The 22,037-nt window shown below is 49.7% G+C and overlaps 1 protein-coding gene across 1 annotated transcript in view; it reads left to right on the top strand.

Annotated features, from left to right (window-relative positions):
* The window catches only part of SSH1 (slingshot protein phosphatase 1), a 42,279-nt gene that overhangs the window by 5,479 nt on the left and 14,763 nt on the right, over positions 1-22,037 (top strand). The window contains 9 exon segments of the mRNA XM_048513879.1: positions 947-987; positions 15,442-15,545; positions 16,571-16,635; positions 17,370-17,491; positions 18,183-18,251; positions 18,740-18,805; positions 19,452-19,646; positions 20,135-20,228; positions 20,343-20,528. Of these exon segments, the coding sequence (XP_048369836.1) occupies positions 947-987; positions 15,442-15,545; positions 16,571-16,635; positions 17,370-17,491; positions 18,183-18,251; positions 18,740-18,805; positions 19,452-19,646; positions 20,135-20,228; positions 20,343-20,528 (942 nt within the window).

Raw genomic sequence — 22,037 nt, 5'->3', positions numbered from 1 at the left:
TTCCCATCAGCCCCTGCCAGCATGGCCAATTGGCCATGCTGGCAGGGGCTGATGGGAATTGTAGTCCATGAACATCTGGAGTGCCAAAGGTTCACCACCACGGCACTACACCATTTTGGCATTTTGTGAACTGCCGACATTGTGAGGCAGATGACGGGCGCCCCTTGGCCCGCAGCAGGCTCCTGCTGGCAAGATAAGTGGGGGGCGAGGGGATTCTCCAAGTGGGGGGCGAGGGGATTCTCCTGCATGACCAGCTGGCGTGTGCCTGGGGACATGTGACTCCACATATCCCTGCGAGCGCTCCGCCTCTAGATTCATAAGTTCTAGAACAGGGGTAGGGAACCTGCGGCTCTCCAGATGTTCAGGAACTACAATTCCCATCAGCCCCTACCAGCATGGCCAATTGGCCATGCTGACAGAAAAGAGCTGATAAGGAATTGTGGTCCCTGAACATCTGAGAGCACCTGGTTCCTGACCCTAAGCTCCTCTTGTCATAGCCTTCCAACACACAGATGTCCATCTACCCTGGGAAAAGTGACTTGGTCATTTATAATAAAGCCAGGATTTAAATAACATTTGAACTGCCAGTAGCTCTTTTGCCTCTGGGCATTGTGCGCAGAGCAAGTGGTGGTAGTGATTAGACGCTGGCTTGGGTTCACACCCCCATCTGAACATGAGGTTTGCTTTGTGGCTTTGTCCTGTCGCTCTCAGCCGAACCTGTTTCACAAAGTTGTTTTGAGTACAAAGTGTGGATTCCCCCTTGCACCATTCTAAGGAAGGCTGGGGGTGAACATTCAATAAATATACATGATTTCATATTCCTTTTCACTGGGGACATTGGGGAAAAAAAGCATAAGAAAGCCTTTCTTTGAAACACTGGCAATATTTAAGGCTTTTCAGGATGAGAAACTCAAATGCTTAATGCCTCTTTTTCTTCTCCGATTAGTTGGAGGTCGGCAGCGATGAAGATCGGAAACTGAATCTGAAGTGAGTACAAACTATTTGCACATTTGCTTTATAGGTTTTCCTGACAACCCTCTCCTACCAATTTGTTTATCCTTTGCCTTATATGGTTTAGATTCTGCATGAAAAGCTGAGAGTTGGCATGCGATCCGGGGAGTTGGGGGTGGGTGGACCTGTTATTAAGCCAAATGTGACTGAATCCTCCCGAGCATGCAATACGGTCTGTTATTGCAAATTCTTCAACCCGAACCTGGTTCCATCCGAGGCTCAATTTTAAACGTGAGGCCGGGCATGCGAGAAAAATGCAGCCTTGCAGCGTTCAGCTCCATCAATACACCAGGGCTGCGTGGCCCAGGCAGACGCCAGGTGGCCTTTTATTTGCTGGCATGTAAATGCTCCAGATGTTGTGCATGAGGTAATCGTCCCTGTGGAAAGCCGCACAGGAAAATACTGGACTGAGGAATACATGAGATGGGGCAGGTGCTGCAGTCGCATTCTGTCCTAGATGGAAGGTGGAATTGGTGACCTGCAAAGGCCTTTGGAGAATGTGAATTAAATAAGGTGGTGAGCTCCCCCTCACTGGCAGTCTTCAAGCAGTGACTGGATAAACACTTGTCAGGGATGCTCTAGTTCCATGGTGGTGAACCTATGGCACTCCAGATGTTCATGGACTACAATTCCCATCAGCCCCTGCCAGCACAGCCGATTGGCCATGCTGGCAGGGGCTGATGGGAATTGTAGTCCATGAACATCTGGAGTGCCATAGGTTTGCCGCCACTGCTCTAGTTTGATGCTGCGTTGAGCAGGGCGTTGGACTTGATGACCTGGATGGTCCCTTCCAACTCTATAATTCTATGAATTGTAAAAGGACCTGCCTTTATAAGTAGTATTTTTCCATGAGAAAAAAATCTACTCGTGGACAGAGAGATTTTCTCTAATGTAGGTGCGATAGAACTTATTGTTTCTGGCACTTGAGGTTGTAGGTGCTGATGTTGCAACTTCTCCTTTTTAGAACTCTTGGAAATCATTCTGGTTTGGATGTTGTGGGTTTTCCAGGTTGTGTGGCCGTGTTCCAATAGCATTTTCTCCTGATGTTTTCCCGGCATCTGCGGCCAATTGGCCATGCCAGCAGGGGCTGATGGGAATTGATGCCACCCCCCAGTGCATGACCTCACATTCAGCTCAGAAGCAGCCAAGCCTGCAGCGAATGCTGACTGTAAGTTGCAAGTCACAGTTGGCAAGCTGGAAGTTTTGTGCCTGTGGTGTGCCATCAGTATTGGAGCTACTGTCAAAAATCTCTCTCTGCTCTCCCTCACCTCCATGAGAAAGTATACAAGAGGCATCTACTTTAGGATTCTTGCATTGAGAATTTGGCCCATTGGGGGGCAGTCTTGGTCAACCTTGGCTAAGGAAAGCGACACGCCAGTTGTGCCGTTTCATTATGAGAGAGTTTTGCCATTCTTTTTGCAGGTCTTGGGAGCACCCTTGCCAGAAGCTGGCCAGGAAAGAGTGGGCTGTTTTTGGCTGGCAAGGAAGTTAATTGGGCTGGCTTGCGAAAAGGGCCTTTCCAATGGGAAACATTAGTAGAATAACTGGAATTTGGTGTATGAACAGTTGTGGTAGGTCAGGTCTTCCATACAGGAAAGGAGAGATCAGAATAATTGGTGTCGCGGTCGTAACGTGGTAATTTCACTTGAAATAAAATCACACAAACAAGATACAGCAAACTGATATGCGAAGTTTTCTCCGTGTTGTCTTTCCTTATATGTTCAGTAAGTGATTATAACCTCCCCAAACGCCGCCTTGGAGAGTTCCCTGCCTGTTTTTGCTTAGTTAACATCCTCAAGACAACACGCCTTGCTTTACAAATAAGTCAAAGGCCACTTAAAATACGAACACATTTTATCCAAGCATGAGCTTTCATTAATCCAAGCTCACTTGATCAGAGGCACTAAACCCATCAGGCCAATTTATATACTCAACAGAATAGGAGGTGTTTACAAAGAGATTTTAGTTTAAAATAGGGGGCAGGCTGGCAGGGACTTATGGGAATTGTAGTCCATGAACATCTGGAGCGCCATAGGTTGGCCACCCCGGTTTAAAACAAGATCCAATTCAAAAAGTAATCACCTCACTCAGCAGGAGTGTGAGATTTTCCCACCTTTTGTTAGAGAGGCAAAAGGTAAAAACCCACTGCAGAATGTAGAGCCCTATGGCCCACTCCAGATTGGGGGAGGGGGGAGCTCCGCAGCGCCAAGGATGGTGCAGCAAAAGGCAGCACTGCATCAGCTCCAAAGGTGCTTTGGGGGGCGTGGAAAGGAGGGAAATTGAAAAACCCACCTGCGGCACGAAAAGCCCCACTGCGGAAGAAGATTTGTGCCATACTTTCTGGTGGCATAATTCTGCAGCCATGGAGAGCGGAGTCCTTGACCTGAATCCTGGTAGAAGCTGACTAAAGTTGGCTCCACCTCTGGGAACGCCCCAGCCTCCCCCTGCCCCCCACTGCACCAGCGTACTTTTTGGATACCAGTATAACTTCCAGGTGATGGGCACTTCTGGGTTTGGCTGCCGCGGAGCTGTGTGGTGCCTGTACAGTGGCATCTTTGCTCTCTCCACTGGCGTAGGTGCCCCTTACTCCTAAGGGGTTGGCAAATGCATCAGTTTGGGCCTCCTCGGCTCCCACAAGCTGTTTTGCCCCCCTATCAGTATTGGGTCCCTTGTGTTTTAGGAGGAGCTCTGGGGTCTCAACTACTCACCTGTGTTAGATTTGCTGGTCTGCACTAAGAAGGGCACAAATGTTTTTTTAGCGCTTTTTTAAGTACCTGCAGGTAGCCCTGTTTGTTTCTATGAAAAGGCAGGTAAAGCAACTTAAATAAAACAAAACAGTTTGGAGCCTGTAGTGGATGGAGTTTGAGATCCAGTGCCTGGGGCAGAGGATTTGGTTAATAGCTAGACAGGACCGTAGCCTGAGTAGATGAAGCATTGGCCTTTCGTCTGAATTTGTATCTCTGGGCAGCTGCGAATGTCTCACAGGATTGCTAGAACAAGGGAAATGGGAGCTGTGGAGAATTCTGCGCAGTCAAAAGCACTAGACAGATAACAGGAGTGCCGTGAGACTCCCATCTATTGCAGTGGTGGCGAACCTATGGCACGGGTGCCAGAGGTGGCACTCAGAGCCCTTTCTGTTGGCACACGTGCACAGAGTTCATCATGCGGGGGGTGGGGCGGAAAATCACCTCCCCACACACACACCTAAGCTAGCTTGGGTATGATCCTTTACCTGGGAGTAAGCTTGGTTGCTGGCAATGGGGCTTGCTTCTGAATAAACCCTCCTAGGATCGTGATTACCCATTCGAAGCGTTGCACGGTTTCTTCACCAAGCTTACTCCCAAGTAACATGCGCCTCAGAGCCAACGGTTTTGTTTTTTTGGCATATTTGTATATTTCAGTGTTTTTTCTAAACGAAACTCAGTATTCAGGTTAAATTGCCCTGTTGGCACTTTGCGATAAATAAGTGGGTTTTGGGTTGCAATTTGGGCACTCGGTCTCGAAAAGGTTCACCATCACTGATCTATCGTATTGCAGAGAGGAGGGAGGATTTCATTAGGTTCTGTTCCATTTCATGAATCTGAACATGCCCTGAGAACACTGACTGAGATCGTTCGGTCCAGGCTAATCAACCTCCCCGTTGGCCCTCTGCTTGTGAAATGTTCCTAAGGTGAGACCTAACGTAACTGGTTCCGTTTCCCAGGCCACACCGACGTGGCAGCCAGTTGCAGGCAAGCCTCCTCAGGCCCACGGAGCATGCCGAAGCAGGATGCCACGGGCCTTGCCAGGATGTGATTCAGCATCCTGTTTTTAAGCATCTGGTGGAGTCAGCAGCTTCTGCCTCCAGCTCTTCTGCTGACTTCAGCTGCGAGGCAAAGAATGTTGGCAGCCCCCAGCGGGATGCATATCTGCACAACATGGCTTTTGTCTCCCCACGGGGCCCTTCACTCTCGGCCACATTTCCTCTGAGGGGGTCTGACCTGCCATTGTAATTGCCTGGGTCAGACGCAGAGTTTGAATAGCGAATCGAGTTGCTTGGAAGCCCCTGGTCATCTTTCGGCAAGTAGGGCAGAGAGAGGAACGAGAAGTAACCGTCGCAGCCTCTCCTCCGTGCTCTCCACTGAAGGCCGTTGCTTCTCAAAGCCACCGTTGGCCTGAACAAGGAGCAAGTCTCGATTTAAGGCCGGGGGAATTTCTGGAGGTTGCAAGACCAGTGGGGCCACCTGTGGGGGTGTTCAGGCTTGCTCCTTTTGTGAATCGTGTCTTTTCCAGTTCTCCTCTTTCCTTGGGCAGTAGCTGGCATCTGCAGGACTGCAGAGTGGACTCACTTCAGTCTTGTGGTGCATGTTCAGGGATGAATGGGTGCTAACAGTGAGCTGAAGCAGGGCAGGTAGCCTTTGGCTATGCTGCCGATGATTCTCACACACACACACACACACACACACACACACACACACACACACACACACACACACACACACACACACACAGTTCTTTCTGGGTGGCAGTCACAGTTGCATTAAAGAACACATCCCCTGCATGGCCCCAAACAGTGATCAAGTGGGGAGTTGTGGGTTTTCCCGGTTGTATGGCCATATTACAGTAGCATTTTCTCCTGACATCTGAAGATGCCAGCCACAGATGCAGGCGAAACGTCAGGAGAGAATGCTGCTAGAACACGGCCATACAGCCCGGAAAACCCACAACACCCTGGTGATTCCAGCTGTGAAAGCCTTCGACACTACAATGATCAAGTGGCTGAAACATCCCCAGAAGTGGCTGGTTCTGTGCAGACAGACAGTGTCGTTTAGTGGTCAGAGGGTCAGATTAGGATCCAGGTTCAAATCCTTACACTGCCATGAAGTTTGTGGGGTGGTCTTGCAGCAGTGACTATCTTAGCCTGGCTTGCCTCACAGGGTAGTTGTGAGGATGAAATAGTGGAGGGGAGAACCATGTCATCCGCTCCTTTGGATCCCCATTGGGAGGAAAGCTGGATAAAATATCTAAATGCATAAATTCTCCATGTGGAGGAATGTAATGCCCCTCTGGGGCAGCCATTCTCAACCAGGGTTCCCTGGTACCCTGGGGTGCCGTGAGCAGGTCCCAGGGGTACCGCGGCAACACTACTTCCCCCCATTCATTTTTGTGGTGTCTCCCCCCGGCGCCAGCAAGGACATGGAGCTGGCCCATGGGGCAGGGCCAGCCACAAGGTCAGAAACCACCACCACCCCCAGTGCTACCCTTCACCCTGGGAGGGGAAGGTGGGGTGTGTGGCAAGCAGGGGCAATGGGAGGGGAAGGTGGAGGGTGGCGGCAGGGGTACCGTGAGATATGAAGAGTGAGGTCAACGGTACCCGGACCTCGAAAAGGTTGGGAAACACTGCTCTGGGAAATGATATTGTGAGAAGCGGCCCCACAGATATGACGGTCTCAAACTGCTTATGGCCTTAAAGGTTAATATCAAAACCTTGAGCATAATCTGGCATTCAACTGGTCACCAATGCCGCTCTTATTGAATATGCGCTCTTATTGGGATCCACGTAAGGACCCTCACTGCTGCATTCTGAACCAGTTGCGGTTTCTGGAGCAGATTCAAGAGTAGGCCCAGCGTAGAGCAAATGACAGTAATCTAGTTTGGAGGTGACCATTGTGTGGATCATGTCATTGTAGATGCAGATTCCGCAGACCATCTGCAAAACCATTTCCCCTTCCTTTTCTGTGCCCGAGTCCCCCACGGCTGCAATTCCGTCTGCCCACGGAATTCTTTTTTCTGACTTAAAAAAAATCTAAATATTTATTGTTGTCAGTTTCATTGATAGCCTGCCCAAGGTGGATTACAAACACGGCAAAAAAGCTGTGTCAATCAGTAAGCAGATTGCAAAAGATGATAACATCAATCGATCAGTTAACAGAAATCAAGGAATGTTGACATTTGACTCCCAACAGCAATGATTCCAGGAAAGACAAAATGGTGCTACGATTTTCAAAAGGGGGAGGGGTGTGGGACAAAGCTACATGTTCAAACTTATAAGACAGCAGACCAGTCATTAGAGGAAAGACTTTATCCCTAATAAAAGTCATCTCCTGAGCAGAACCATGATACCACAGCTGTTCTCGTTCCTCAAGAATGCCCTCCTGAACAATTCTGTTTTGCACATTTTGCAAATGATAGAAGCGTGGGGGCAGGGGGGCTTCCCAATAGCATAGGCCAGTGATGGCAAACCTTTTCGAGAGCGAGTGCCCAAATTGCAACCCAAAACCCACTTATTTATCACAAAGTGCCAACACGGCAATTTAACCTAAATACCGAGGTTTTAGTTTAGAAAAAATGGTTGGCTCCAAGGCATGCGTTACTCAGGAGTAAGCTTCGTGGTAGTCGGTAGCTCTGCTTTGAAGCAACTGTGCAACTCTTCCAACGGGTGAATCACGACCCTAGGAGGGTTTACTCAGAAGCAAGCCCCATTGCCAGCAACCGAGCTTACTCCCAGGTAAAGGATTGCGCTTTAGTTCTTCGTATGAAAATCAGTGGGGTTTAACAGCGCTTATCAGGGTTATCTACACTGCTTCCCCAAAACTAGGTCTTAGGTTTAATGCTAATAATTAAGCCCAGCGGCCCAGGCCAGCCTAGATATTGGGGGGGGGGGGCGGACTCTGTTTGCACATGCCCACAGAGAGGACTCTGAGTGCCACCTCTGGCACCCGTGCCATAGGTTCGCCACCACTGGCATAGGCTGACAGTTCCACAATGGAGCCACAATGTGCTGGAATGGGCAAGCGCTACTTGACATATTTCTAAACTGCAGTGATGTTATACTGATCTATTTCCGTGATCTACCGTGTTTCCCTGAATATAAGACAGTATCTTATATTAATTTTTGCTCCCAAAGATGTGCTATGTCTTATTTTCAGGGGATGTCTTATTTTTCTGCGTTCTGTTCGTCGGGCATGCTTCCAAACAAAACCTTTGCTATGTCTTACTTTCAGGGGGTGCCTTATATTTCGCACTCCAGCAAAACCTCTACTATGTCTTATTTTTAGGATGTCTTATATTCGGGGAAACAGGGTATTAGTTCTCAGCTAGCCCTTTTCCTTGTGAAGTTATGAGGAGAAATGTGCATTTTGCAGCATTTTGCCTTGTAAATTTCTCCATGGAAAGTGCTAGAGCCGTGGTGGCGAACCTTTGGCACTCCAGATGTTATGGACTACAATTCCCATCAGCCCCTGCCAGTATGGCCAATTGTAGTCCATAACATCTGGAGTGCCAAAGGTTCGCCACCACTGGAGGATTCTTTTTAAGGAGAGCTGGGAACTAGTCAGTTGTGGTACTAGATGGTCATCACATTCTGCCATTTGTTGCATGGTTTCCTGAGCTGCTGTCTTTGAATGGTGGGTAAACACGAAGCGCTTGTTCTCTTGTGCAAGCCTCAGGCGTTTCAATGAGGCCTATACCGGAGACCTTCCTTGTGGTTTGTGCCATGCTGCTCAGCTGATGGCTTGTTTGCATTCAAATGGGCACGCTTGAAAACAATTCCTTTGTGTCTGCACTGAACCCAGCACACTATGAGGCATCAGATATGGCCCTCCAGTCCCTCAAAGACAAATCTGGAGAAAGGCGTAGGCGCACTCTTCTTCCCTCCCGCTGTGCGATCATTGTGTGGATGGTCTTGTGACTGAGTTCCCAGCAGAAACGTGCGAGTCATGATGAAGCGAATCCCAGGTCAGCAGAGTGGCCTCAGATGGCCCCCATCCCTACTGGGAAATGTGCCTTGGTGGCTGCCTGATGGATTTCCTCTCCCTTTCTTGTCCCGGTCCTGAAGGAGCTTCTGCGTTTGGCACCGTGAATGGCTGGCAGCCTTTGGAAACGCTGCTTGGAATTCTTGGGCTGTGAACCCAGCCTACGCCTCCTGGGCCACACAAGGCCTGCTCAGAGGAGGCTTCTGCTGGTGGAGGGCGGCAAGCATTTGGAGTGAAGCTGGCCAGCTGATTCACTCCTTCCTGCCCTTCCAGCCAACGTGCACTGAAGAGCTCTGAGCCTTCTTTAAGGACTTGACTGGACGCTGCCGCTGAGGAGGACAGCATCTGCTTTGGTCAGAGGGACAGTGTGCAGTACTCCAAAACTGCCCACACCACTTCTTGCACACTTCCCAGTGGCCAGCATTGCTGACTCTTGCCACAAAAATGCAACTATAAAGGATAAAACTTGCAGCTCGAGCATCTGTTCAGTAGTCAGCCGGTGGTAAACTATTGGTGTGAGTGAGGACATCTCCAAGAAAGTGTTCTTCAAGGATTTCTGTTCCTTTTCAAGGGGCGCTGATAGAGCTGTCTTTGGAGCAGTCTGCTTTTGCCAGGGCCTGTGTTTTTAAACTTGAGGGTGATGGAAAGTGCCTTCAGGTGACTACCGACCAATCAAGGCTAGAGATGAACAGGTCGTCTTCCGTTACCTGCCTCTGCATCACATCCCCGGGCTCCTCGGTGGCCTCTCGTCTAAATACTCACTGTGGTGTCGTCGTTGAAGTATCAGACTAGGATCTGGGACACCCCAGTTCAAACCCCCACCGTGCCACAAAGCTTGCTGGGTACCCTTCTGCCAGTCTCTCAGCCTAACCTGAGGGGGAAATAGAGGAGGGGGCACCAGCATGTGTTTCCCTGAGTTCCTTTGAGGAAGGGTGGGATAAATAGATGCTAACTAAATAATGGTGGTATCCCACAAACTACCCAGAGAATAGGGATTATAATCTTAGCTCAGCAGTCAATTTCTTCATAGCTGAGGGGTGTAAGCAAGATCCAGCTCTTTGAGAGGGCTTATCAGGTCCCCAACCCAGCTGAGGCAACCCCTGCCCCTTGTTCCTGATATGACCTGGTGAGCTTGGGGGTGGGGGAGGTTGCCTCAGCTGGCTCGGGGGCCTGATAAGTCCTCTCAAGGGTTTCTGATCTGGACTGGCGAGCCCGCTGTGAGATCACCAGCTGAGCAGCAGTGGCGTAGGAGGTTAAGAGCTCGTGTATCTAATCTGGAGGAACCAGGTTTGATTCCCTGCTCTGCCGCCTGAGCTGTGGAGGCTTATCTGGGGAATTCAGATTAACCTGTACACTCCCACACACGCCAGCTGGGTGACCTTGGGCTAGTCACAGTTCTTCGGAGCTCTCTCAGCCCCGCCCACCTCACAGGGTGTTTGTTGTTAGGGGGGAAGGGCAAGGAGATTGTCAGCCCCTTTGAGTCTCCTACAGGAGAGAAAGGGGAGATATAAATCCAAACTCTTCTTCTTCTTCTGAGACAGCCCCTCCCCAGTGCTGGTCTGGGGGCAGCAGGCCCGCCAAGCAAGGCAGCCACGTTTCCTCCTGAGGCCGGCCTGACCAAATCCAGCCTTCATAACAGATGAATTCAACACCCCTGCCGTCGCTGGTCCAAATGGATAACTCCTACCCACAGACAGTCAGTCACCTGGGACAGGGACTAACCCAGGGGTCTGCAACATGCTGGCAGTGGCTGATGGGATTTGTAGTCCATGAACATCTGGAGAGCTGCAGGTTGCAGACCCCTGGTCTAACCCTACTAGGCCTCTTGCTGCCAGAACTGCCAGTAGATGGTTGTGGTTTCTCCTTTGAGCACACATTCCCAGTGGAACTGGAGCTGTGATCATGCAGTCTTCAGCTGCGACCATTTCTTTGGGGAACTGATGATGCTACTTGTCTTAGGAGTACAGCAGATGGTCTTGGAACAGATGCCCTGGAGCGGAGGACCTGGCTGGCACTGAAGAAATAAGGTCATCCGAATTATGAAAGCCTCCCTTTCTTTAACCACAAAAGCCCTGGAAATCTAGGGACCAAATAGTGATATGCAGTTCATGATATCGCGCCAACTGGACTTTCTGTTCCCAGTTCACTATCTATCCAGTCAGCCTTCAAGGTTCTGTAGGAATTTCTTTAGCCAGCTCGAGTGATTCCTTTCCGATGCCTTAATTTCCTCCTGCAGTTCCAATTAGATATGGCTTTCCTTGGGCTTCCTGCTGGAAATCGTTAAGGAACTCCTGCATTCTATCCTCCGTTGGCAGCTTCTCCTCAGGGGAACGGAGAAGCGGGATGGGGTCTGAGTGTGTTTTTAATTTGCTCTCCTTTGCACCGGTGCCGCGCCCAGTGGTGTGGGCAGAGTGAGAACGGGCGAGGCTGCAAGGACTGCTGCAGAGAGCCGTGTACTTGAGGGCTGAAGTTGACCCGCTCCCCGTGCCAGGCTGTCTTCGTGCCTACTGGCTGTGTGCATCCTGCACTGCATCATTGGTTGCATTATAGCCGCATGCCCACGCATAGCCTTGCAACGGGATCCAAGCTGTAAGCAGCTGCAATTCCTGCTTTGATTCCAGCACTGAGTTTGAAACAGTTTTCCTGCCTCGCCGGGCCACTCTTGTTTCTTGAGGGGCAGCTTTCTCCCTTCTGGGGCTGTGCAGTGGGCAACGCTGAAGATGCCGCCAAAGGCCAGCAGCCCCATTGGCACACTGAAGACGCGTGGAGGCCTTTCCTCCTGGCTTCCAGTCTGCGTTGCTGTCTCCTGAGACGTGATTTCAGTGGCATGGCCCTCAGGGCAGGCTCAGCCAAGCTAACTGGCTTCCTTTATTTGTGGAGGAAGGAGTGTTGAAATGACCCAACAGCTCTTCCTCCGCATTTGTGACTTCAATCAAGAACGCCACTGGCAAAGATGGCTGCCCGGCAGTGCTTTCACTTACGAGCTTGCATCGTTCAGGACCGAACATTAAGCTGTGCGTGGGTGGAAAGAATCTTCCATGTGCCCAGCTACCCCTGAAAATCATGCCCAAGGAGGAAATGTGGGAGGTGAATTCTCGCATAATGCCAACTTCCTTGAGGCTGTGTGCCTGTGCTGGTGTGTTGTGTAGGGTTAAAAAAAAAAGAATTCCAACCATTCGCCTGTCAGTGTGACCCTTTTTAATCTAGCGACACCCAAATGAGTTTGGAGCCCAGCTGTTTGACTCTCTTTTTTCTGATAATGGGAGGCGCGGCGTCTTGCCGAGCTCAAAAAGAAAACTGTAGGAGGGAATGAGCTCCCCCCCTTTTGAAAGGCCTTCTTTCGTCAGGATCTGTGGAGGCCTCTGTGTGTGTGTGCTTTCCAGCCAGGATATCGTGGGGGGAGTTCAGCATTCAGTAGAAGTCATCCGTTCCTGGGCAGCATAAACAGACTTGGAGTTTTCTCTGTAACTGGTCGGCCTTTCTCTCCTCTTCTTCTGTTTTGCCCAAAGCCTTGGGAATCAAAAGGATGTGACTCCAACACTTGGTTATGAACCTTTCTGGTTTTTCCGACTTCTGCATGTCTTTTGGGCCGGCACGATGCTTCTGCTGTTCAAAGAGATCCCGTCTAAAGTAGTATGTATGCAATACTTCCCCGCCCCCTTTAAAAACTTTGCCTGCCTTTATGCCTTCTCGGTGCTGTTGATTCTGCTGGTGGTGGGTTTCTTTCTTATGGGATGCTATCTTTCAGATCTTTACTTAAGATGATGGTTCCGATGTTCTAAAAACAGGGCTTCTTACGGCGTGGTGTTGACGGAATTAATGCAGTTGAGAAGGACCTGAATTTTAAGAAAAGCATCCTGAAGCAAACCTAGTTGGGTTTCTATTTAACTGGTGGCATCTTGGGGCCATAACTAGGGGAAAACATGTTGTGGGCAACTGGCAGTCAGTGGGCAGCAGAGGTCCCGTGGTCTGTGATCTGTTCAGGGCATCCAAAGGACAGTCAGCAATACTGGTGTGTTTGGGTTGGTGCCCATGACTGTTTTTGAAACTTGCTCATAAAGGGGCACTCTGTGGGGTGGGGGTGGGGTCTGAGTCAGTGAATAATTGGCAGAGGGAACGTGTTGTCCTCCTCGAGGGCTCTGCCTTTGCTGAGGTCACCGCTGAGGCCCAGAAAACGCTTTTTAACATTTCTTGCTCTCAACAGACCCTTTGAAACAACTCAGATGTCTGTGTCTGCAGCCGTGAGTCTCTGGCCGCCGTGGCCACAGAATCCAGCAGTCCTCTGTGGCCTCCCCTTTCATTAGATCTGGCCGTGGGATGATCTCACAGTTGCTTGACAATGCAGCGTTAACAGCTTGCAGGCAGCTGGCATTTTTCCGCCTCCTTATCATAAACAGGAATTATGCATCCCGAGCCTCACAATGGCAGGAAATGCTGGGAAAGATTGCCCGTCAGGCTCTGTGGTTGCTGAGAAAGAGGAAGTCCTTTGCTGCCGTGACTTTGTGTCTCTGAAGTGAATCTGTGCTCGTGGGTCGGCGTGGCTCACAGGCTGTTGACCTGGGGCGATGTTTTCGTTTTCACATGATGTCTTTTTTTTTTCATTGTGGGATCGTTAATGATGTTCTCTACATTGTTTCCAGGGCTGTGAATCACTGTGTGCTTTTCGAACAAGTTATATTCACATAAATGTGCTTTGTTTAGTACATCTTGGAACGGAGCAGCATATCCCATATTGAACAGAGTGGGCAGTTCCTCCCCTCCCCGCAACCCGCTGCTCACACTGGTGTTCTCACAAGAGGTTTTGGATCTTGAACTGTGGGTCTTGGGTTCAGATGTTATCTGGAGACTCACTAGTTGCCATTTCATCATATGCTTTGCCTGGGCTCCCTCCTTGTGAAATGAGAGGGCCATTAGTTGCTTGGGGTTAATAGGTGGGACTGTGCTTGCATTATGGTAACCTTGGGACACATCACAACACAGATGTTTGGAGTGAAAGAGATGGAGAATTCCGTCCATTTAACCCCTGATCTTCCTTCTGCTTTTTCTTATATTGCATTTTGGTCAAAAGTGCTTTTTGTTGTAGTTGTTGAGGATGGTGTCATGGGAACGCCTGCTAAGATCACAGGCACAAATGTGATGTGTGCTGGGGTGGGGTGTGTGTGTGTTTGTTTGAAGTTGCTCTGCATCCTTTTGGTGTCTTTGGGGCGTGTGCAGGGGAAATTCTGAGTTGACTGGGCTCTTGATTTTTCAATCGAAAAGTACCCGTGGTGCATGCGGAAAAGTCCAGGCTCCAGGGTGTTGTGGTTTTCCGGGTTGTATGGGCGTGTTCCAGTAGCCTTTTCTCCTGACATTTTGCCTGCCTGTATATATACCTTCAGGTATGTATATGTGCGTGCGTGCATACATATATACCTGAAGGTATATATACAGGCAGGCAAAATGTCAGGAGAAAAGGCTACTGGAACATATATATATACACACACACCTTCAGGTATATATACTCCACTAGTTTTACTACCATACTACCACAGATGCAGATACCATACTACCATATGCAAATACCATACTACCATCAGATCCACAGATGCAGGCAAACGCCAGGAGAAAATGCTACCGGAACATGGCCCTACAGCCCGGAAAACCCACAGCACCCTAGTGATTCTGGCCATGAAAGCCTTCGACAGTCCAGGCTCTGTTCTTGCCTATCTGGGTGAACAGCTCTTGAGGCTTTGCCTGGGTGCAGTCTTGGAGAGCCGCTATTATTTTGGCCCAGATGAACCCAGATTGGGTGTGGCAGCATTTGGTGGCTGTGACTGCACAGCACCTCTCCCTCGAGTACAGTGAGGGATGCACAGGTCCAAGGGTACCAATGGGAGATGCATAAGGAAGTGAAAACATCCATGTCCAGATCCCATTGCCTGGTGGATTGTACAGTTTTTGCTGGATTTTTATTTCTGTCGTGTGGTTTGCTTTTAAAAAATGTAATTGGGAAATAATGGGGAGGCAGTAAAGCAGCTTGAAATCAGTGCGCTGAGAAGCCCAGAGGCACCAGGGGTCTTAAATGGTAGAGCTTCATAACTGAGTGTTTCTGACGGGTCACATCCTCTCCTGTAAACACAACTCTTGTTGCAGCCAAATATGTAACTCAGTCAGAAAATTGTGTAGAACGCTTTTAACGAGAGCCGTGATGCCTTTAAAGCAAGAGTGTCCAACTCTGGCCCTCCAGATGTTCATGGACTATGATTCTTATCAGCCCCTGCCAGCATGACCACTGGGAATTGTAGCCCATGAATATCTGGAGGGCCCAGCTAAAGCCATCTGCTACCGGAGAAGCAACCTCTGCCCATGAGAGCAGTCAGCCGTGATTTTAAAGCTTGGGGCTTCAATGGGGGCTCTTCGGGTGTTGCAGGGGCTCTCCAGTGTTACAACAAACAAAAAAACCCGTCCTTCAGTCATAGTAGCCCTGTCCTGCAACTCCCAGGAATGCTAGAAATATGTCATGCCCATTTTTTTCTTTTGGGTGGGGGATTATTTGTCATCTTTGGCTAAACATTTTAAATAATTCAGTCTCCCTGGATACTTTGGGAAGAGGGCATGTATACACCACGTACAGGGCACATTTGCTGTTGTGATCGCATGAAATGCTTTTTCTTCCTGCCGGTGACCTGCCTGATCCCTGTTTCCATTTATCTTCCAGCCTGAGCGAAAGCTTTTTTATGGTGAAAGGTGCTGCATTATTTCTCCAGCAAGGCAACAGCCCTCAAGGTCCGCGGAGCCTTCCTCACCCTCACAAACATGCAGGTAAATGTCATCGCAATGAAATGCATTTCCTGGTCCGTAGCTGCAGCGTCCATCCAGCAGCCTGGGGCAAATCAGTTTGGGCTGCTTTCACATCACAAGTGTTTTCCACATTGTATTGTCGAAGGCTTTCACAGCCAGAATCACTGGGGTTCTGTGTGGTTTCTGGGCTGTATGGCCATGTTCTAGCAGCATTCTCTCCTGACGTTTCACCTGCATCTGTGAACCTCTGAAGATGCCAGCCACAGATGCAGGCGAAACGTCAGGAGAGAATGCTGCTAGAACACGGCCAGACAGCCCGGAAACCACACAGCACCCCAGTTTTCCACATTGCTTTAATCACCACTGCAAATGCAGAGCCCTGTGCTCTGGTGAGGGAGCTTCTACACATGGGAGTGTCGCACAATGCAAGCAGTATCCCTCCACCAGTCTTCTAGCTTTCCCTTTTAAGGCTGTTGGGACAAAAATTACCAATATCTTTTCCGTTATATCTCCACAGCAAAAAGGACTGGAATCCTCATTTTTAAAAAAATGAAAACTGGATATTCAGGGAACCAAAACTTGAAACAAGTGGCAATAGCAATGACTGGTTTAAAAAAAAAAGGGGGGGGGCACAGCAAGAAGCCCTGCAGCGAAGAAATGGAAAACGTGTACTGTTGCTTTCCATGTGATGTGCTTAGATTGCCTGTTTTTTCCCAAACAAGGTCTGAGTGAAACAGATTTGGGAACGAACGTGTTTAGGACAGGGAAGATCTGGAAAGAGATGATGTGGATTCTCCAAAAAAGTGCTCCCGTTTGTAAGCCAGGCAGAGAAAAGCCTTTGTATGGAAGCAGGCATTAGAGAAAAAAAAAACAAATCAGTGTCTGACCTTGACATATCACTTACTTTCTATGTGGGAACATTGAAGCGAGAATTGGGCCGTACTGAGCGAGAGCTCGTAGGAAGGGGTCCTCTGTGTAACAATTTAGCTTCACATTTGTGTATGAGTCAAGAGACTGTGTCGGTATAGACGGATTATTTCCCGCAGGTGATTTGCCGCAGCACCTCCAGGTGATGATCAACCTCCTTCGGTGTGAGGACAGAATCAAACTGGTAAGACGTCCTCCCCGTTTTGCCTCGTTTTTAAGGCCAGACCCCTCTGGCAGGGTGCATAGCAGAACTCTTTCCAAAGCTGTTGCTTGTGAGCATCAGAATCAGAGCTATCCTCAGGATCACCCCACCCCCACCCCCGGCCTGCTCTAAGCTGCAACCCGGCACCCCGTTTAATGGCAGGTTAGTTCCATTGAAATCCAGGGCTGGGCGTTTGCACAGGCTTCTTTTGTTTCAGGCGCCATTCCAGAGAGTGGCCCCTGTGAATCCCCAACAGCCTGGACTTCCTGTTTTCATCTAGACTACTTCTTTTCTTCTGGCCTGCCCCTTGGCAAACCGTCCAGGAGAATGTATTGTCGAAGGCTTTCACAGCCGGATTCAACTGGCTATTGTGGGTTTTCCAGGCTGTGTGGCTGTGGTCTGTGTGGCTGCAGATCTTGTTCCTAACACTGGCAGCCACAGACGCAGGTGAAACATTAGGAACAAGATCTGCCAGACCACGGCCACACAGCCCGGAAAACCCACCGCAACCTGTGCAGGAGAACATTTCCACCTCCCTCAGAGAGATGCACAGTGAATCCAATACATCCTCTCTGGCTGCACTTTAGCAAATGAATAAGGATGAATAAGGAACCTGTGAGAAGCTGGGCAGGAGACTGGCATGAGGGGAAAAGCCCGTATAATGGAACAGAACGCAATGGAATGCAAATACCCCAATCTTTTGTGCTGTTTTTCAGGCTGTACGTTTGGAAAGTGCTTGGACAGACCGAGTGAGGTACATGGTGGTTGTCTACAGCTCTGGGCGCCAAGATACAGAAGAGAATATTCTGTTGGGAGTGGACTTCTCCAGTCCAGAGAGGTAAGGGCTGGATGTCCGGGGATGGGGCGAGAGGTTTTTTTTTTGGGGGGGGGGGGGTCAAACCTCCTGCAGAAGAGGTCCATCAGGACTCTTCCATCTATTTTTGATATTCTTCCGTGGGCAGGCTTCACACTGGCTGCCACATTTGGTTAAACAAACAGAAAATGTTACGATTCAGTTGCTAACTGCAGGATTTTTTCAGTGCGAGGTAGGAGTGTGGGGGTATTCCAGGAAAATCCTAACTGTTCCCAAGGGGATAGTAGTAGCCCGAGGGTCCCAGAGTGGTCGAGAGCAAGCAGCTGACCCACAACCATGCTTCATGGTTGATCCTCTGAGCAAGGCTTTCTGCAGGTGCCAGCCTGCAAACAAGCAAAGTCGGCTTTTGCCCGAGTGCACACCTTGTCTGTTGTGGCCCCGCCTTACGGAATTGCCTCCCCGAGGAAATCAGGGTGGCTTCCCCTCTCCTGGCTTTCCACAAACTTTGCAAAGCCAAATAATTCAAGAGGGTTTTTATCAGTAACTTATTTTATCAATAACTAAGAGAGAAGGCAGCCCTAATTGTTACTGTTGGATCCTTGGAGGAAGGTAAGATGAAAACGGGACAGCTCAGTGGATAATACCTTGTCCTCAGTTCTGCTGGGATCTGCACTTGATTGGCCCTGGATGATGTGATGTCTCTTTGTCTTGGTAGCAAAAGCTGTACCATAGGGATGGTTTTGCGCCTGTGGAGCGACACGAAGATGCATCTAGATGGCGATGGGTAAGAAATGTGAGCATTTTGGAAGCTAGTGGGGGTGGAAATGTTTGTGGGAGCATTTCTGTGAGGAAACTGTTAAGTGCTGCAGTCCATCCCTGATTTTGGGGTGTGGAGATCTGTATCTCCCCCACCCCACCCCAAACACACTTTGGAGGGTTGTGGCTGTTTTGACATTGTATTGTCAAAGATTTTCATAGCCAGAATCACTGGGAGGTTGTGGGGTTTCTGGGCTGTATGGCCGTGTTCCAGTAGCATTTTCTCCTGACATGTCGCCATCATCTGTGGTTGGCATCTTCAGAGGATGCCAGCCACAGATGTAGGCGAAACGTCAGGAGAAAATGCTACTGGAACATGGCCATACAGCCTGGAAACCCCACAACAACCCATTGTTCCTCAACTCCTGAGATCTTTGGCTGTGAAGCCATCTCTGCGCTCAAGAAACAGCAGCGATGTGCAGCCTAGAGCTGTTCTTCTTTCTGTCTCTCTTCTAGTGGATTCAGCGTCAGCACTGCAGGGAAGATGCATATCTTCAAGCCGGTTTCTGTGCAAGCCATGTGGTGAGAACCAAGCAGTGGATTTTCTTTCCATTTCCATTCACAACCTTTGAAACCCTGGAAGTCCCATTTCACTCGTCCTGGGCATGGATTTAGTGGGAAAACAATTCCTCTTTCTCCATCATTTCTTTTTGCCAAGTCAGGGGTTCCTTCTGGGTTTCCATACTTTTTAATGTGTTTCTGAGGTCTCCTTCAAGCCAGAGGACTAATTTCTGAAGATCAGTTTAGCTGCTGAACGTCGCTGAATGCTGCTTTTATACCTATGGCTCTTTTTTTATTATTAATGATTTTTACATTGGTGTTTCTAGGATTATGAGTAAAGTATTATTTTTGCTGGGTGAACCACCCCAATCTGGTCTCTGGAGAGACAGCATATCAGTTTTCTAAATAATGTTTGCTTGTGTGCTACCCTGTTTCCCCAAATATAAGACATCCCCCGAAAGTAAGACGTAGCAAAGTTTTTGTTTGGAAGCATGCCCGATGAACAGAACACAGAAAAATAAGACATCCCCTGAAAATAAGACATAGCGCATCTTTGGGAGCAAAAATTAATATAAGACACTGTCTTCTTTTCGGGGAAACACGGTAATTATTTATCTGGCCATGTTCCTGCTCTTGCGGTCTTGACACTGGGTTTCTGCATTTTCAGGTCTGCCCTGCAGATCCTCCACAAGTCCTGCGAGGTTGCGCGGCGATACAACTACTTCCCGGGCGGGATGGCGCTCGTCTGGGCCACCTACTACGAGAGCTGCATCGCCTCAGACCAGAGCTGCATCAACGAGTGGAACGCCATGCAGGACCTGGAGTCCACCCGCCCCGACTCGCCAGCTTTATATGTGGACAAGTGGGTCTTCCCCATTTAATTTCAAGCTTCCTGAAGGTTTCCTTCCCAGATAGTCTTTGGAGAATGAGGGTTTCAGAGGGTAGTCCGGAGGCATACAGCCTGTAGGGACATGGAGTCACCAGGCCGAGCGCCCTGCCCCATGTGACCAAACAACATGCGCCCCAGCTGCACGCCACCAAGACCCACTGCTGAGACCCCCCCGCGCCTCCGTGCAGGCTGGCTTTTGGGCAAAAGCTGGCCTGCATGGAAGGTTGGGACAGGGCTCCGAGTGGGGCCCCGCCCCCAAGCCCCGCCCCCTGCCCCCCATGCAGGCCAGCTTTTGCCCAAAAGCCAGGCTGCACGGGGGTGGGGGGGGGGCTCGGAGAAGGAGTTGTCTCCGGGCGCCATCCTGTGGGATAGCCCATTTGGTCTGCAGCAGAAGAGCTTGATCAAGCCCAGTCGCCCCTGAGAGACCCACAAGACTCCTGTCTGCCTCGTCCCTTTTGCAGGCCGACCGAGAGGGAGCGGGCCGAGCGCCTCATCAAGGCCCAACTCCGGAGCATAATGATGAGCAAAGATCTGGAAAATGTGACCTCTAAAGAAGTAAGCAAAGTTGGCCGCCCATATCCATTCTGTGCCCAGGACCGCACCATGGGCTCCCCTGCGCACGGGCGCGTCAGATCATTCGTTCCCCTCACTGTACAGTAATTCTTGCAGATCCGGAATGAGCTGGAGAAGCAGATGAGCTGCAGCCTGAAAGAGTTCAAGGAGTTTATTGACAATGAGATGCTGCTCATCCCACCTCGAGGGCAGATGTGACAAACCCTCCCTCATTACCCCGATCATCTGTGTACCTTTGGTGAGCAGCAGGCTGCGGCGAACCCGCCTCCCCTGGGAGTGGGTGTTGCCTTCTGCATCTCTCAAGAGCCAAGCTTGCCCGCGATGTCCCTGACCGTTGTGATTCTTCCTGCAAGAAGTCTGGAAATGGAATACCTCGCAACCTGGAAGGAACCTCGGGGCTCTGGGTGAGTATCGATGGCTTCCCTACCTGAACGGAACTAGCAAGAAGTTCACCATCAGCAACAAACTGCAGAAATCCCCAGTTTCAGATGTGCATGGATTTGGTGCTGGTCCATTGGGAAGAACACAGTGTCAGCGCTGAGCTCAGCTGGCAGCTTGAAGTTTTATGATGGCTCTGAAAGACCAGGGACTGGTGCTTATCCCTGTTTGAGACGTTTGTTTGTTCGCTAACTCTTAACTTTGGAGTGTTGGGCTGGAGTCTAGCAGCACCAGGTGTTCCCTTAACAGCTTTTTCTCGGGAATCGGACCTCAGCATGGAGAGTCCAACTGTGGCTTTTTAGCATCCTTTGCATTGTTGGTTTTGCTCATAAGAACATAAGAACAAGTTAGTTGGCCGTAGACCAGAGTCCATATCTAGTCCACAGCACTCTCGCCTACTCAAACAGTGGCCCACCAGGTGCCTTCGGGAGCTCACGTGCAGGATGTGAAAGCAAGATGGACTCTGGTCTGATGGCCTTGAGGTTGGCAGTATTTTGACAAGGACTGGGAATGTAGCGAGCCAGGAAGTAGTCTTGCATGTGCCAAGGGAACAGAGAGGAACAGCAGGGTTGTTGTTTGGTGGTGCAAAAGTGATGTGGAAAATACCAGGGGTATTTAGTGTGCAGTGTAAACAGATCTCCCTCTGCTTCCAATGGGGTGAGATAAACATCTTAAGTCATTCTTGCCTGGAGCAGCCCTGGGGAGGCTCCTTGAAAAGAGCGCTTCTGGGACATTCCTTGGTGATTTTCCAGGGGTCAACCCGCTTGTGTGTGTGTGTTTAACATCAGGTAATGAGGAATTTTGGGAAAGGTCCTTCAAAGTGCAACTTCTCACCACAAGGACAACTTCATAAGAACATAAGAACATAAGAACAAGTTGTGTTGGATCAGACCAAAGTCCATCTTAGTCCAACTGCTACCGCAGAGTGGCCCACCAGGTGCCTTTTTTGGGAGCTCACATGGATGTGGAACGCTAGTCCGGCCTCTCTATGGGCCGTTGCTCACTGACTGAAACAACTCCACTTCTTTCACAACCCGCTCTCACTGAGCTTGACTTTGGTCGGGGAGGGTGGGATATAGAAATGTAATAAATAAGTAAATACCGCACCTCTGTTAAGGACCTTGTTGAGCTTCGTTTGTCCTGTACATTCTCGGGTGGGAGGATTTGTTGAGAGCACCAATTGAGGAGGGAGTGTAATTACAAACCCACAGAACTCAGAGCTGACTTCTGAGGATCTCTGTTTTCATGTCAGACCTCAGAGCAGGTATTTAGTCCTTATGCTTGCAAGGGAGCTGTCAATGCCTAGTCTGGATTTCAGAATCAAAAAGGTGGCTGAAGGAGATTTAAATGTGG

Source organism: Sphaerodactylus townsendi, linkage group LG13, assembly GCF_021028975.2.
Source record: "Sphaerodactylus townsendi isolate TG3544 linkage group LG13, MPM_Stown_v2.3, whole genome shotgun sequence".
NCBI lineage: Eukaryota > Metazoa > Chordata > Lepidosauria > Squamata > Sphaerodactylidae > Sphaerodactylus > Sphaerodactylus townsendi.
Note: the sequence above shows the minus strand (reverse complement) of the source record. Positions and strands in the feature narration are given on the sequence as shown.